We start from the raw sequence: 15,639 nt of genomic DNA on the forward strand, positions 1-15,639 counted from the left end.
GGGGCGTCTGCAAGGCCGCCCTGCCCAGGAGGAACTGGGCCCACAACCCACACCTCCAGCATCTGACAACCAGGAGCTGGGCCCTGGACAAGGACTTCAACTCACAGTACCCACCCCCTAGTAACTGCCACCTCACTCACAAATAAGGACCCCAAGTTTCAGGTGCCCGGCTAGCTGGACCCCCTATACCACCCGGACCAGGCCCCCTGCCCACCCACCCTCACGCTCACCACGTGTTTCAGCTTGGGCAGCCGGCGCTGCCAGCAGTTATAGAGCAAGCCCAGCACGATGATGACCACACAGATGGCACCGATGACCACCAGCACCACAAAGAGCGTCCCGTAGTCACTGCGCACCTGGCTGGCCCGGGCCTGGCAGCTGCTTGTAGTGGAGTAGTTCTGGATGCCAATCTGGGGACAGGAGGGCCGGCTTCTGAGCTGAGGTCCTGGGGTACTAGGTCTCCCCAGATTGGAGCTCAGGGTGGGCAACATGCCTGGCCTGTGCTCACCAAGGACTCTGCCCACCTCCCTTCTCAGCCTTCCCTCACATACTGGCCTCAGCTCTGCCCACCCCAACTCTGCTTGTGCGGAGATCTGGCCCTAAATGGACTTGCAGGTAGCCTTAACCCCCACCCCCACCCCCACCGCCCCAGGTCTGGCCCCATGCTGGCACAGTCCCAACCATCCCCCCACTTTGAAAAAAGACAAAGGCACCTGTGAGCCCCTCTCTTCACTTTTTCCACCACATACCCACCCATTCAGGCTCCTGAAACACTGCTTCCCCTGTGGGGGCAGGGGTGTTCTGCTATCATTCTGGCCATGTGAGCCAGAGAGTGTACAGGAGGCTGGGATGATCCACATCCCAGGCCATCCCCAGCCTCTTGGCTTCCTCCTCTGCTCACTGGAGTGGTCCCAATGTGACCAGCACCCTCCCACACAGCAGGCAGTCCTGGGCAGGCTGGCCTTCTCTGTCCAAGAGGCTGCTTTGTCCCAACTGGGCATCCCAGGTGGAGGGGAGCAGGAAATGTGAAGTGCCACCATCAGATGCCAGATGCCAGGGGGAGGGTGCTGTCTTCTGGCTCTGGGTGCAGAGACCTGGGAGGCCCCCTTTCTGCCACAGGCCCCCTTTCTAAGGCCAGGTACTAGCCCTTCTTCCTGTGAACCACCTATGTATTTCTAGTACTCTTCCCTACTCTTAATTTATCAAGGTCAGTGCACATGCTAAATCTGCCACATACACTTCCAGACCCAGCATGCCTTTGGGCCAAGTCAGGCTCAATGAAGTGTTCAGTAAAGCCAGAATACTGAAGAGGGGAAGAGGCAGGAGGGTCTGTAGAAGGTTGAGCTCAAGTTTCCACCAGCACCTCCTCCCCCGCCCCCAGTTCATGAACCTCAAATCTGCCAACTTGGAACAGCTCTTGGTGGCCATCCAGGTGGTGCAGATACAGCCTCATGGTGAAAGGCCCAGGCTCTTGAGTCATTTAGGTCTAGTCCAAAGCCTGACTCTACTGCTCACTAGCTGTGCCATCTGGGGCGAGTCACCTCCCTGCTCTGGGCTTCAGCTCTCGTCTTAAATGGGGTATCAACAGTCCTCAACAGGGGCCTCGCTCATTGCCCACAATCCCTGGGTGATGGTGAAGGTGGGATGGGAGAACTGAATGAAATCTGGCTCTCAGCACCCAGTCTGTTTATCAAAACCCCAAACAGCCTCAGAGGCCATCCTTCTGCCCTGCACAGGCTAGATAAGGAGGCAGGACGCATGGGTCACTGGATAAGGAGGCAGGGCCCACAGTCACGCATGCCTCAACTCTGCCATCACACACTACAGGGCCCTGTTGACAGGCCCCTGGATTCCACAGTGAAAGGCAGGAGTCTGGGGGACACCAGGCTGTCCCCAAGGGAGGGGAGGAACTGAGGGTCTCCCCTTCAGGGAAGAGGCATCTGGAGCAGAGGCTGGCCAGCCTGTCTCCTCGGTCCAGGTCTCAGGGCCAGCCAGGCAGCCGGAACCAGTGTTCCCCCACCCCAGCTGACAGAGCACCAGCCAATCCCCAGCAGGGAGTGCCTGGTGATGATTTCTTTTGTGGTTTTGGAAACCATGTCACATCATTCCCACCTAGCCAACTTCTGCACAGCTCCTGGCCCAGACTTGTGCTTCTCCACTGTTGACCCAGAGAACTCCGCTTACCTTCCGACACACCCCACCAAGGTCCACTCCCCTGTGTCCTCCCGACCACTGCCCTCTGCAGCTTGGGTCTGCACCTGGCACCACATCACCTGTACCACGACTGGTAGCGCTGTGCTCCTTAGAGGGCTGGGTCTCAGTGACTGCAGCCAAGCCACTCAGGGCCCCTTCACGCCACAGCCTGCAACGCCCTCAGGGAAGGCAGCCCCGCCCCAGAGCTTCAGGGGTACAGGAGCATGGCCTGCACCCTTACCTCCACCAGGCTCCTGCGGATGCCACCCAGCATGGACAGGACGTCTTGAGTGGGCACCACCCCTGGGGAGACACCACCGTCAGCAGAGCGCGGCCGCTGCCCGTCGGACCCTCCACCCAGACTCCCAACCTCCTCCTGTGCCCCAAGAACATGCAGACCATCCTGTACCTGCTTCCCACCCACTGGCTCACATGCAGATGCACAGATACCCACCATGCAACAGGTGTGGCCCCGGGGCGGCCTCTCCCACAGCCCTGCCCCCACTGTATCCATTTGGTCCAGGGGCCACCACCTCCTCTTCTCCAGAACCAACCAGGACTCAGCCCGCTGCCTTGTATCCCCACAAATGCCCTCCTGCAGCCTCCTGGGAGCTGCTGGGCCGGTGCTGCCCAGCTCACCCTGCTCGCCCACCAAGGTCATCAGAAGATGCTGCTCCTTCTCACTGGGCTTGCTCAGGGAGATGTGCCAGTCCCCATGGCGGCCACTGCCGTGGCGGGGCAGCACCTCCTCTACCAGGGCCAGGAGCTGCAGCCCTCGGTGCCGCCGGAACACCTCCTACAAGGGCAGAGAGAGCCCAGTACTTGGTGAGGGGTGGGCCCAGTGACCCTGCCTCTAGGCCCAGCACCCACAGGGGCCACTCAGGCTCCAGGGATTGTGGGAGAGGCTGTGAACTGAGCTTCGGGGGGACTGTGGGAGCAGCAAGATCTGCAGGCCTCCAGGCACCTCCTCCAGCCTTGGCCTCCCACCATGAGGGCACAGGGCCTGCCCAGGGCTACTCACAGGTGAGCTGGGGCACAGATTGCCCACCCGCAACAACACACCCAGGGAGTAGGCCAGCGTGTGGAGGACCAGGGGAGCCTACCCACGGGGCCTGAGTGTCCAGCTGTGCCACATGAGGGGTGTGGGGGGGGGAGGGGAGACAGAGTGCACAGCAATAAGGCCATCAAATAGCAGAAGAGGCAAGAGGCCACCTCCCCAAGCTCCCTTCGCCTGTCACTGGAGAGATGGTGCCCAAAGTTGAGGAGTCAAGAAAGACGCCTTTATACACATTGGTGGCAGCAGTGACTAGGAGAGGCTGTGGTGGGAAATGCTGGCAGCAGGGCGCAGAGGTGGGGGTGGGGTGCTGAGCAGACTTCCTCCTGCTCTCTTGTACCGCTCAAATTTTCTTCACCTTGTGGGTACAGAATTACATCATTTAAAAACAAGAACAGGAGGCTGGCACTGGACAGGAACTCAGCCCATGACAGGAACCTGGGCCCATGCCTCCGGCTCATAGCCCACCATTGTTCCCACCTGGCCTGTCTGGGAAGAACCCTCCTCTGGCCTAGTGGTTCCCTTCACCCCCGTGCCCAGCTCCTCTCCAGCAGCCCTCACCCCCTGGTACCGCAATCACTGTTTCCAGCTGCTCAGCACTCTCTCTCGGGCACGGCCACAGAGCTGTGAGCCAGGACTGTCCTCAAGGCACAGGCACCTGAAGGCCACCTGGACACCCTGATCTCCTTTCTGCTGGAGCCCAAGCTAAGAAGCATGGCTGTCATGCCATGAAAGCGATGGAAGTTCTTTGTTGTCATGGCAAGTGCCAGGCACAGGCCCTGACGAGCACTGGCACCTACTGGCCTAACAGAAGCCAACTCTGCACCTGGAGAGAACCCAAGCAGCTAGGGGTGCCCAGTGCCTAAACCAGCTCCTAGGAGCTGCTTGTGTGCATACCAGAGGAAAGGAAGGCCCCAGGCCTGAGCAGGGTGCATGCACTATAACCCTGGGGCCCCACTGCTTGCAAAAGAAACCCCCTCCTACTGGGCAGCACCTCCCCATGCATGTGTTGCAGCCTGTGCTCCATGGCCTGGGCCGCCCCACATTCTCTGGGTCCAGGTGTCTGCCTGGCTTAAGCCCTAGACCCACCATGTCACTTCTGGGGTGTCTGAAGACTACGTATTTCGTACCACTTGTTTTATAGATGGGAACTAAGTGTCAGTGGCCTGAAGGGGAAGCCCTGGCTTTGGAGTTACATAAATGTGGGTTCAAATCTTGGTTCTCCCATTTATTAGCTCTGTGACCTTTACCAAAACACTCTATCTTGCTAAGCCTCAGGTTCCCTGTCTGAAAATGTAGGCACTGGTCCTAAAACTGTGGGCTTGCTGTGAGGATTCAAAGAAAAGTGCTTATTCAATCATGGATGCTGGTAGAACTGGACATCCCAGTGGAAAATAAAAACATACCGGACCCCATACCTCACTCCATACAAAAAAAGTCAATTTTAGATGCATTTCAGACCTAACACTTTTAAGAAGTGAGTAAAGACAGCTATCTTCATGATTTTTAAGTAGGTAAATATTTCTAAACTAGACCCCAATCCAGTACCTTGAAGGAAAAAAATTAATAAATTGGACTATTTTATGATCAAATTCAAAAAAAAATTAACTTCCATTTATCAGAGGATGCTATTAGGAATGAAAAGGCAGGAGTCCCTGCTGTGGCACAATGGGGTAGGTGATGTCTTGGGAGCACTGGGACACAGGTTCGATCCCTGGCTGGCACAGTGGCTGGAGTAGGGATCCAGCTTGCTGCAGCTGCAGCTCAGGTGGCAACTGCAGCTTGGATCTGATCCCTGTCCCAGGAACTCCATATGCTGCAAGGCGGCCAAAAAAGAAAAAGGAAAAAAAAAAGAAGGCGGCCAAAAAAGAAGAAGGAAAAAAAAAGGGTGAAACGGCAACACAGCAAGTGGCAGATGATACTTATGTTATGATTGACAGAGATTTCATATTCAGGATATATAAATAATTCATAGGCACCAATTTTAAAAGTCAGATAACTCAATAGATAAATGTGCAGAAGATCTAAATAGACACTTCACAAAAAAGAGGCTATCCAGCTGGCCAAAATACACATGAAAAGTTGCTCAACTTCATTAATCACCAGGGAAATACAATCTAAACCCACAGTGATGCTACTACACCACACGCCTTGCAAAATGGTTACCGTGAGAAACAAGGCTGCTGGCTGGTGGAGACCTGGCAGCAGGGACACCCTGTGTGTGATCACTGTGCATAGCTGCCAATGGCATCCACTGAAGGGCAGTACATGTGGGTACATCCAGCCACGTGCCCACCCACCAGAGTCCATGCCCCAGGATGCCCGGAGCATCATACAACAGCCTGCTCCCCAAGGGCCCATCAAGAGTCAAGTGAATAAACAGAATGAAAGTGAACACACCCCAACTATACGCAATGATACAGGAGACTCTCCAAAACTGTACAGTTAAAAATGATCAGGATGAGGAGTTCCTCCCAACACTACATGGCTGCTGATGTCCCTTCTCCCTGCAGAAGCTGGAAGCTGATTCTCCAACACAGGTAATAAAGGGTCTCTAACCTAGAGAACACCACACACAGTGGTGGGAGCAGCCAGTGAGCTTGCCCGCACACACGTGTTCTAACAGCCCTCTCCCCACCTTGCTCCCAGAGCACAGGCAGCTACCTGTCCTTTCCAAGGACCTCAGTTCACCCATGAGGAAAGACCTAAAGACACTGAGTGAGAAAATTTTCAAGTGATATAGCCCAGCCAGACCATTCTCCTGAGAAGCTGCAGTGAACCCCCCATTTACACTCAAAGCTTCCCCCAGCTTTGTTTTTGTCTTTTAAGGGCCAGACCTGAAGCATATGGAAGTTCCCAGGCAAGGGGATGACTTAGAGCTGTAGCTGCCAGCCTACACCACAACCACAGCAACGTAGGATCCGAGCTATGTCTGCGACCTACACCACAGCTCAGAGCAACATGAGATCCTTAACCCACTGAGCAGGGCCAGGGATTAAACCCACATCTTCACACACTATACTGGGTTCTTAACCCACTGAGCCACAATGGGAACTCCACCCCCACCCCAGCTTTTTGATGGCCCTCTTTAAACAGCTCTGAACAAACACCACCAGGCATCTGAGGAGAGGATGCGGTAGAAAACCGAGACCACAGTAAACAAATGGGGAAGCAATCTGTACAGAGAGACAGCAGCTCTTCAGGAAGCACTCTCAGTATCCTCAGAGAGGCATGACACAGGCAGAGCTGCCCCTTTAAAGCCAAGAAGCAGGGTAGGGGGAGTGGGCTGGGGGGCAAAAACCCAGAGCCCTTATTAGCATGCTCTTTTCTCAGACAGAGGTGGGAGCCGCTCACCCGGACTCAGAGCCAGGCCTCCCAGGCCGCCCGAGCCCAGCACTCACACAGTCCACGTTCTCCGTCATGTTCAGGATGATGTAGTTCTTCCCGGCCAGGTTGCTCCAGTCTCTGCAAATCACCTGTGCAAGGGGACAAGAATGAGGCTGACTGTCCAGAGGCAGAGGAAATGGCATCGGAGGAGTGGAAGGGGATGACAGGTGTAGCTGTGATGTAGGTGGGAGCAGACAGCCCCCATAAGGCACTGAGAGGAGGCGGGAACTATGGCACAGGTGCCTGGTGTGCACTGGTGGGAGGCTTCCAGAGGCTGACTTTGAAGGCCAAACAATACCTCAGCTGTGGGTCAGATGTACAAGCTGGCCTCCCAAGACCCCTCTCCTTTGCTCCTGGTGAGTGTGGGTTGAGGAGGATGTGGAGGTGGGGCTGGCGAGGGTGGCTGTGAGGAGCAAGGGGCACCAGAATGAGTGAAAAGTGGGCCGGGGTGCCAAGCTTTCCGAGGCTATTTACTTTGCATGTAAGTGCAATGAGGACACCCACCACAGGGCTGTGTGGCACACCTCCCAGAGTCTCCCAGGGCCTGCAACGCCATCCAGGGGAGAGGCAGACCCTCGCACCTTCCCCTTACCTGTGTGGAGTCCCAGGGCGTTCTAGACGGGGTCTCCACGGCCGGCCCTTCCTGGGGCTGCGGGCTGAGGCCTTCTCGCCCCAAGGGAGTAGAGGACAGTGTTGGCTCCATGTCTTCAGGGGCCGGTGGGAGTGAGGCTGAAGCTCCAAGTGGCAGGGGGTTTCTGTCAGGGGCCTCAGCCCCTCTGGGAGCTTCTGTCTGAGAGAACGAGGCCACGGACGGCACCTCCCCTGGCTCGCCAGCCAATCCAGTGGCTCCTGGCGTGGCCTCCTCGATGGTCTCCAACTCTCCCCCATGCCCTGCGGCCTGCAGCACTGCCCCCCCTGCCCCCAGGCCATCCACGTCCTGACCCCCCAGGGTCACCGGGCTCTGGGAGACTGCAGGTGGGGACAAGCTCAGCTCTAAGCTGCTTCCCACCTCCACACCTGAGGAGGCCTGATCCACAGACTCATCCTGCCTGTGCTCAGAGGTTCCTGCGGTCTGGCTGCTCCGGGTCGGAGGAGAGGTGTGGGCCTGAGTTCGGGCCTCTCCCTGGTATGTGGTCACAGGCAGAAGCTGCTCCTCCTCCTCCTCCTCCTCCTCTTCCTCCTCCACCTCTTCCTCATCCTCCTCCTCTCTGGGGACCACATGCCAGGGTGGCTCCACCAGGCTCATCTTGGGTAGGTGAGAGGGGGCGCTGGGCGCCTCTTGACCCTGGCTGGTGTCTTCCACAGCACCCACCTTCTCAGTCAGGTCCGGAAAAGCATAATCTATGGACAGAGATGCAAAGTTCATTCATTAGCTTCATCGTTCATGGCTTTGCTAAGTGTTTGCTGAGCAGATGATATAACAAAACCAAGAGACCCTCAGGGGCTGGTTGGGAGGCTGGACAGTTGGTCTTGTCAGGAAGGAGCAGGAAACAGACTGGATGTGGGGACACACTGGGGAGAAACAAGGGCCAGGCTGGTCCTTACTTCCCTCATGGGAACAAAATGACATAAATCATGGACGTGGGCAGGTACGAAGTCTGCACAACCTCAGGGGTAGCCCGCTAACAGCTGGCACACATCATCTGTGGTTCTTCGTCTGAGCTCTCATCCAGAGACCTCATCACCCCTTTCCTAATGGGTGGGGGGGGTCTTCCAGGTGAAACTCCCCACAATGAGGTCTGAGAACACTCTCATCACAGATTCTGACCACTGTCCCAGAACTGCACTCTTACTCCCTCAGTCAGGCCCTGAGCGGGAGAGGAAAGGTGCACACTGGGCAGAGAGGGGTGCAGGCTGAGCCCACAGGCCCTGAGAGCCTTCTGGGATATTCAGGACCACTGATGGCCCTGGGAGGAAAGCAATCTCCCCATCACCTCTGGGAATGGCATCAAGGTAGAGAACTCAGGCCTCCAGGCACCACAACTGGCTTCTCAACAAACCCGAGGCCCCTTCAGGATAATGACGTGAAAAAAAAAAATCACAGACCAGCTTTGTTGGAAATTCATTCAAAGTATCAGAATCTACATCTACGTAGCAACTTTCACTGGCTGCCATTCCATTTAAAGTAAATATCAAAGGCAGTTCTGAAATACTGGGGAGAAATGGAGGGACTGGGTCTGAGGTAATGAGCTCAGCTACTCATTCTCCTCCTCCACCTCTTCCAAAATGAGGAATTTTTTTTTCACTGTCAAAATGAAAGTCTAAAAAATTTAGATAAATTTCTGGGAGCATGGGAAGCAACTGAGATGACAGAGTCAGATAAACTTGCAGCCAAAATAAACACAGCACAAGCAGTGGAGGAGGGAGACGCCTCATTAACAGGATTAGGGAGAGGACTACCATGGGGTTAGCAAGGACACAGAAGAGAAAATTCAGGAAACAGAAATTTTTTAAAATTCTAATTAGTATCCTCAGAAAGACCCCAAGATATTGCACCCCCAAGATAAGAACAGGCTAATAAAAAAAATCAAGTCATCTTTAGAAAAGAAAGTTCTTGGAAACTGAAACTCAACTGTTTAAATGTAAAAATATGATTAAAAAGCTGGAAGAAAAGTCATCAGAGTGAAAGCAAGAAGAAAGGAAAGTTACAGACGGAGATGATCAATATAGGGAGCCTATTATCTGGCTGATATGATTTTTAAAAAGACAGAAATAACATGGAGAGAATAAAAGCCAAAGTTCCCAGGCCTCACAGCATGAACCTTCTGAATGGGTTGGCAAACAAGATGAATGATAAAAGACTCACACCTAGCCTCATTCTCATGACATCTCAGCTCTCATAGAACGAACAGGTTACCTACAAAGGAACAAGAAACAGATTATCAAATTACCATCAAGCTTTGCATTAATAACACTAGACCACTGAAAGGAAAAATGTGTTCAAAATTCTGAGGGAAACTTATTTTGAACTTGTAATTTTATACCCAACTGAACTATCATTCAAGTGTGGTTACAAAATAAAGACATTTTCATATAAGTAAGAACATAAAGGTTTTACTATACACAGATTCTGAGAATTACTTAAGGAAGTTCTCTAAGAAATCCAAAAAGAAGACAAGCGAAATCAAGAAACATGAGAGAAACATGAAATATATCTCAGGATGGAAGCTGTGTAGCAGGCCTAGGGAACAATCGTCAAATTAGAACAAGGGTCCAGAGGGCTCTAAAAACTAGTACTTTTCATAAGGAAAAGTATGCTTTTTAGAAGATAAATGATCACTGAAAGCCACTATAATGTGTCAGTGAGCAACTAGAACAGTCTACCCATCCCATTTCTGTTAACTATACTCTTTAAACTAAGAGTTTCCACTCCTCCACCCCTGCACACACTCTGTGGGGAAGCTTAGCCATGCCCCACACAGAGCAGCCAGTCACAACAGCTGGGATGAGGTGAGCAGTGGAACAGTGGCCACAGTACTGATGAAGAAATTCATGCCAGCCCCCCAAATAGAGCAGCCTAGTACCACCATTACAAACACAAGAGAATGACCAAGATTCATGGACGTTTGAGGAAAGTTGGGCTCAGAAAGAAGCCTGAGGGTGAGAAAGCAAAGCAGTTGGCATCTGAGAGAAGGAATAACCTAGTCAACAACAGAGTACTTAGAAGAAATGATCATTCACTAGAAGTAAAACTGAATATGTAATTTTAAAAAACTCCCTACAAACAAAAGTCCAGTATAAAATGGCTTCAGAGGTGAATTATACCAAATATACCAAGAAGAAACTTATATTGATCATTCTCAAACTCTTCCAAAAGACTGAAGATGAAATACTCCCAAAGACGATCTTGAAGCCACCATCACCCTAATACCAAAACCAAACAAAGATTCCACCAAAAAAGAAAATCAGGAGTTCCCATCATTTCAGTGGTTAACAAACCTGACTAGCATCCATGATGATGTGGGTTCGATCCCTGGCCTTGTTCAGTGGGTTAAGGATTCAGCATTGCTGTGAGCTGTGGTGTAAGTCACAGACATGGCTTGGATCTTGCATTGCTGTGGCTGTGGCACAGGCTGGTGACTACAGCTCTGATTTGACCCCAGCCTGGGAATCTCCATATGCCTCAGGTGCAGCCCTAAAAAGACAAAAGATAAAAAAAAAATCATAGGGAAAAATCTTCAATGAATATAGATGCAAAAATTCTCAACAAAATTTTAGCCAACCAAATCCAACAACACATAAAAAACATCATACACCACAACTAGGTGCGATTCATTCCAAGTTCATGAGGATGGTTCAACATACACAAATCAATCAATGTAATACACCACATTAACAAAAGAGAAGTCAAAAACCACATGACCAACTCAATAGATACAGAAAAAGCATACGACAAAATCCAACATCCATTCATGATAAAAAAAAAAAAAAACTCTTACTGAAGACGGTATAGAGGGAACATATCTCAACCTAATAAAAGCCATTTATGACAAACCCACAGCCAACATAATACTCAACACAGAAAAACTGAAAGCATTCCTGCTCAAATCCTGAACAAGATAAGGATGCCCACTCTCCCCACTTTCATTCAACATAGTATTGGAAGTCCTGGCCACAAAAAACAGACAAGAAATAAAAGGTATCCAGATTGGAAAGAAGATGTAAAGTTGTCACTATATGCAGGTGACATGCCATTATGTATAGAATACCCTAAGGACTCTATACAAAAACTACTAGATCTGATAAAGGAATTCAGCAAAGTAGCAGGATATGAGGTTAACATTCAGAAATTGGTTGTGTTTTTGTATATGAACAATGAAATATCAGAAAAGGAATGTAAAACAGTATCTTTTAAAATTGCATTAAAAAAATACCTAGGAATATTCTGACCAAGGAGGTGAAGAACTTATATGCTAAGAACTATAAAACATTGATAAAAGAATTAAAGGGGATTCAATGAAATGGAAAGATATCCCATGCTCTTTAGAAGAGTTAATATTGTTAAAATGGCCATACTACCCAAAGCAATCTACATACTGAATGTGACCCCTTTCAATTTACCCATGACATTTTTCACAGAACTACAACAAATAATCCAAAAATTTATATGGAACCATAAAAGACCCACAACTGCCAAAGCAATCCTGAGGAATAAAAACAGAGCATGAGGCATAACTCCTCCAGACTTCAGACAATACTACAAAGCTACACAACTAAACTGTGTGGTATTGGTACAAAAACAGACATACAATCAATGGGACAGAATAGAAAACCCAGAAATAAACCCAGACATACATGGCAATTAATCTTTGACAAAGGAGCAAAGAATATAAAATGGAGAAAAGACAGTCGCTTGAGCAAATGGTACTGGGAAAATTGTACAGCTGCATATAAATCAATGACATCAGAACACATGCTAACACCATGCACAAAAATAAACTACAGTGGCTTAAATATTGAAAAATAAGACATGACACCACAAAACTCCTAGAATAGAACATAGACAAAACATGTTCTAACAAAAATTGTACAAATGTTTTATTAGATCAGTCTCCCAAGGCAATATAAATAAAAACAAAAATAAACAAATGGGACCTAATCAAACTTACAAGCTTTTGTATAGCAAAGGAAAGCATAAAAAGCCCTGAAAAGGTGGATACAAAAACAAGACTGTATATACGCTGTCTATATGAGACCCACTTCAGAGGCAGGAAAATATATACACTGACAGTGAGGGCATGAAAGAAGATATTCCATGCAAATGGAAATCAAAGGAAAGCTGGAGTAGCAATATTCATATCAGACAGAATTTAAAAATAAAGAATGTTACAAGAGAAGAAGGGCACTACCTAATGATCAAGAGACAAGGAATTCCTGCTGTGGCAGAGTAGGTTAAGGATCCAACTGCAGTGGCTCAGGTTGATGCAGAGGTGCAGATCAATCCCTAGTCCAGCACAGTGGGTTAAAAGGACCCAACATTGCTGAAGTGATGGTGTAGGTCAAAGCTGTGGCTTGGACTCAATACCTGGCCCAGGAATTTCCATATGCTGTGGATGTGGCCATAAAAATTTTTAAAAAGGGAGGGAATAATTCCAAGAAGATATAACAATTATGAATATATATGCACCCAACATAGGGTCACCTCAATATATAAGGGAACTACAAGTAGCCATAAAAGGAGTAATAAACAAAAACACAATAATAGTGGGAGATTTTAATACCATACTTTCAGCAACGAACAGAAAATCAACAATGAAACACAGGCCTTAAATGATGCATTAGACCAGATGGACTTAACAGATATTTATAGAACACCCCATCAGAAAGCAACAGAATACATGTTCTTCTCAAGCACACACAGAACATTCTCCAGGATAGATCACGTTCTGGGCCACAGATCAAGCCTCAGTAAATTTTAGAAAAGTGAAATCATATCAAGCAACTTTTCTGACCACATGATAACACTAGAAATCAACTACAAGGAAAAAACTGCAAAACCCACAAACATATGGATGCTAAACAATATATATGCTGCTAAAATAATGGATCACTGAAGAAATCAAGAGAGGTAATCAAACAATATCTAGAGACAAATGAAAATGAAAACCCAATGATCCAAAACCTGTAAGATGCAGCAAAAGCAGTTCTAAGAGGAAAGTTTATAGCAATACGAACTTAACTCAGAAAACAAGAAATATCTCAAAACAACTTAACTGTACACGTAGAGCAACCAGAGAAAGAAGAACAAAACCCAAAGATAGTAGAAGGGAAGAAATCATAAAAGATTAGAGCAGAAATACATGAGATAGAGGTGAAGAAAAGAACAAAAAAGACAAATGAAACTAAAAGGTGGTTTTTGAAAAGATAAAATTGATAAACCCTTAAACAGACACATCAAGAAAAAAAGGAAGAGGGCTCAAACCAACAAAATAGAAATGGAAAAAGAGAATTTATTGGAATTCCCATTGTGGCTCAGTGGGTTAAGAACCCAACACAGTGTCTGTGAGGATGCAGGTTCAATCCATGGCCTCACTCTGTGAGTTAAGGATCTGGCAGAGCCAGAAGCTGCAGTGTAGGTTGCAGACACAGCTCAGATCCAATGTTGCTGTGGCTGTGGCATAGGCAGCTGTATCTCTGACCCTAAACAAGGAAATTCCATATGTTGCAGGTATAGCCATAAAACAAACAAAAGAAAAAAGAAAGAAAAAGGGGAAGTTACATCAGACATCACAGAAAAACAAAGTATCATAAGAAAACTATAAGCAACTATATGCCAATAAAATGGACAATCTAGAAGAAACAGACACAATCTTAGAAAGGTACAACCCTCCAAGACTGAACCAGGAAGAAGTGGAAAATATGAATAGATACATCACAAGCACAGAAATTAAAACTGTAACTTAAAAATTTACAAAAACAAAAGTTCAGGACCTGATGACATCACAGGCAAATTCCATCAAACATTTAGAGAAAAGTTAACACCTATCCTTCTGAAACTATTTCAAAAAAACTACAGAGGAAGGAACACTTCTGAACTTATTCCAGGAGGTTATTATCACCTTGATACCAAAACCAGAGAAAGATACCACAAAAAAAAAGGAAATTACAGGCCAATATTACTGATGAACATAGAAGCCAAAATCCTCAACAAAATACTAGCAAACCAAATCCAAAAATACCTTAAAATGATCATACACCATGATCAACTGGGATTTATCCCAGGGATACAAGGAATTTTCAGTATCTGCAAATCAATTAGTGTGACACACAACATTAAGAAAGCAAAGAATAAAAACCATAAGATCATTTCAATAGCTTCAGGAGAAGCTTTTAACAAAATCCAATACCCATTTTTGATAAAAACACTCTAGAAAGTGGACATAATGGAAAGTTACCTCAACATAATAAAGACCATATATGACAAACCCACGACTATCATTCTCAATGGTGAAAAGCTTAAAGAATTTCTGCTAGGATCAGAAACAAAACAAGGATGTCCACTCTCGCCACTTTTATTCAACATAGTTTTGGAAGTCTTACCCATGGGAATCAGGAAAGAAAAAGAAATAAAGAAATCCAAATTGGAAAAGAAGTAAAACTGCCACGTTTCTACACATAGAAAATCCTAAAGATGCTACCAGAAAACTGTTAGAGCTCACTGATGAATAAGGTAAGGTTGCAGGATACAAAATTACTACACAGAAATCAACTGCATTTCTATATACTAAAAATGAAAGATCAGAAAGGAAAATTAAGGAAACAATCTCATTTACCATCACATCAAAAAGAATAAAATACTTTAAGAATAAACCTACCTAAAGAGACAAAAGACCTGTACTCTGAAAACTATGAGGCTGATAAGAAAAATCAAAGAGGACACCAACCAATGGAAAGATAAGCCATGGTCTTGGGTTGGAAGAATCAATACTGTCAAAATGACTATACTACCCAAGGCAATCTACAGATTCAATACAATCCCTTTCGAATTACCAATGGAATTTTTCACAGAACTAGAACAAAAAGTTTTAAAATTTTTATGGCAATGCAAAAATCCCCAAATAGCCAAAGCAATTCTAAGAAAAATGGAGCTGGAGGAGTCAGGCTCCCTAACTTCAGACTAGACTACAAAGCTACAGTCGTTAAAACAGTATGGTACAGGCACCAAAGATAACAGCCATATAGATCAATGGAACAGGACAGAAACTCCAAAATTAACCCAAGGACCTAAGGTCAACAAATCTACAACAAAGAAGTCAAGAACATACAATGGAGAAAAGACAGTGTCTTCAATAAGTGGTGCTGGGAAAACTGGACAGCTACATGTAAAAGGTTGAAATTACACATTCTCTAACACCATACACAAAATAAACTTAAAACAGATTAAAGACCTAAATATAAGACCAGATACTATAAAACTCTTAGAGGAAAATATAGGCTGAACACTCTTTGATATAAACTGCAGCAATATCTTTTCAGATCTACCTCCTAGTGTAATGAAAATAAAA

The 15,639-nt window shown here is 47.4% G+C and overlaps 1 protein-coding gene across 3 annotated transcripts in view; it reads right to left on the reverse strand.

Annotated features, from left to right (window-relative positions):
- Nucleotides 1-15,639, reverse strand: part of PODXL2 (podocalyxin like 2) — a 50,870-nt gene that overhangs the window by 658 nt on the left and 34,573 nt on the right. For 2 of the 3 annotated variants that reach the window (XM_021069445.1, XM_003358547.4), the window contains exons 3-7: nucleotides 7,227-7,975; nucleotides 6,649-6,723; nucleotides 2,833-2,989; nucleotides 2,435-2,496; nucleotides 231-410 (exon numbers count right to left, since the gene is read on the reverse strand). In XM_021069445.1, the coding sequence (XP_020925104.1) occupies nucleotides 231-410; nucleotides 2,435-2,496; nucleotides 2,833-2,989; nucleotides 6,649-6,723; nucleotides 7,227-7,975 (1,223 nt within the window). Of the gene's footprint in view, nucleotides 1-230; nucleotides 411-2,434; nucleotides 2,497-2,832; nucleotides 2,990-6,648; nucleotides 6,724-7,226; nucleotides 7,976-9,442; nucleotides 9,492-15,639 lie in introns of all 3 variants that reach the window. The other variant, XM_013982020.2, reaches the window with a different exon arrangement.

The sequence above is a fragment of the Sus scrofa genome, chromosome 13 (assembly GCF_000003025.6).
Source record: "Sus scrofa isolate TJ Tabasco breed Duroc chromosome 13, Sscrofa11.1, whole genome shotgun sequence".
Classification (NCBI taxonomy): Eukaryota; Metazoa; Chordata; class Mammalia; order Artiodactyla; family Suidae; genus Sus; species Sus scrofa.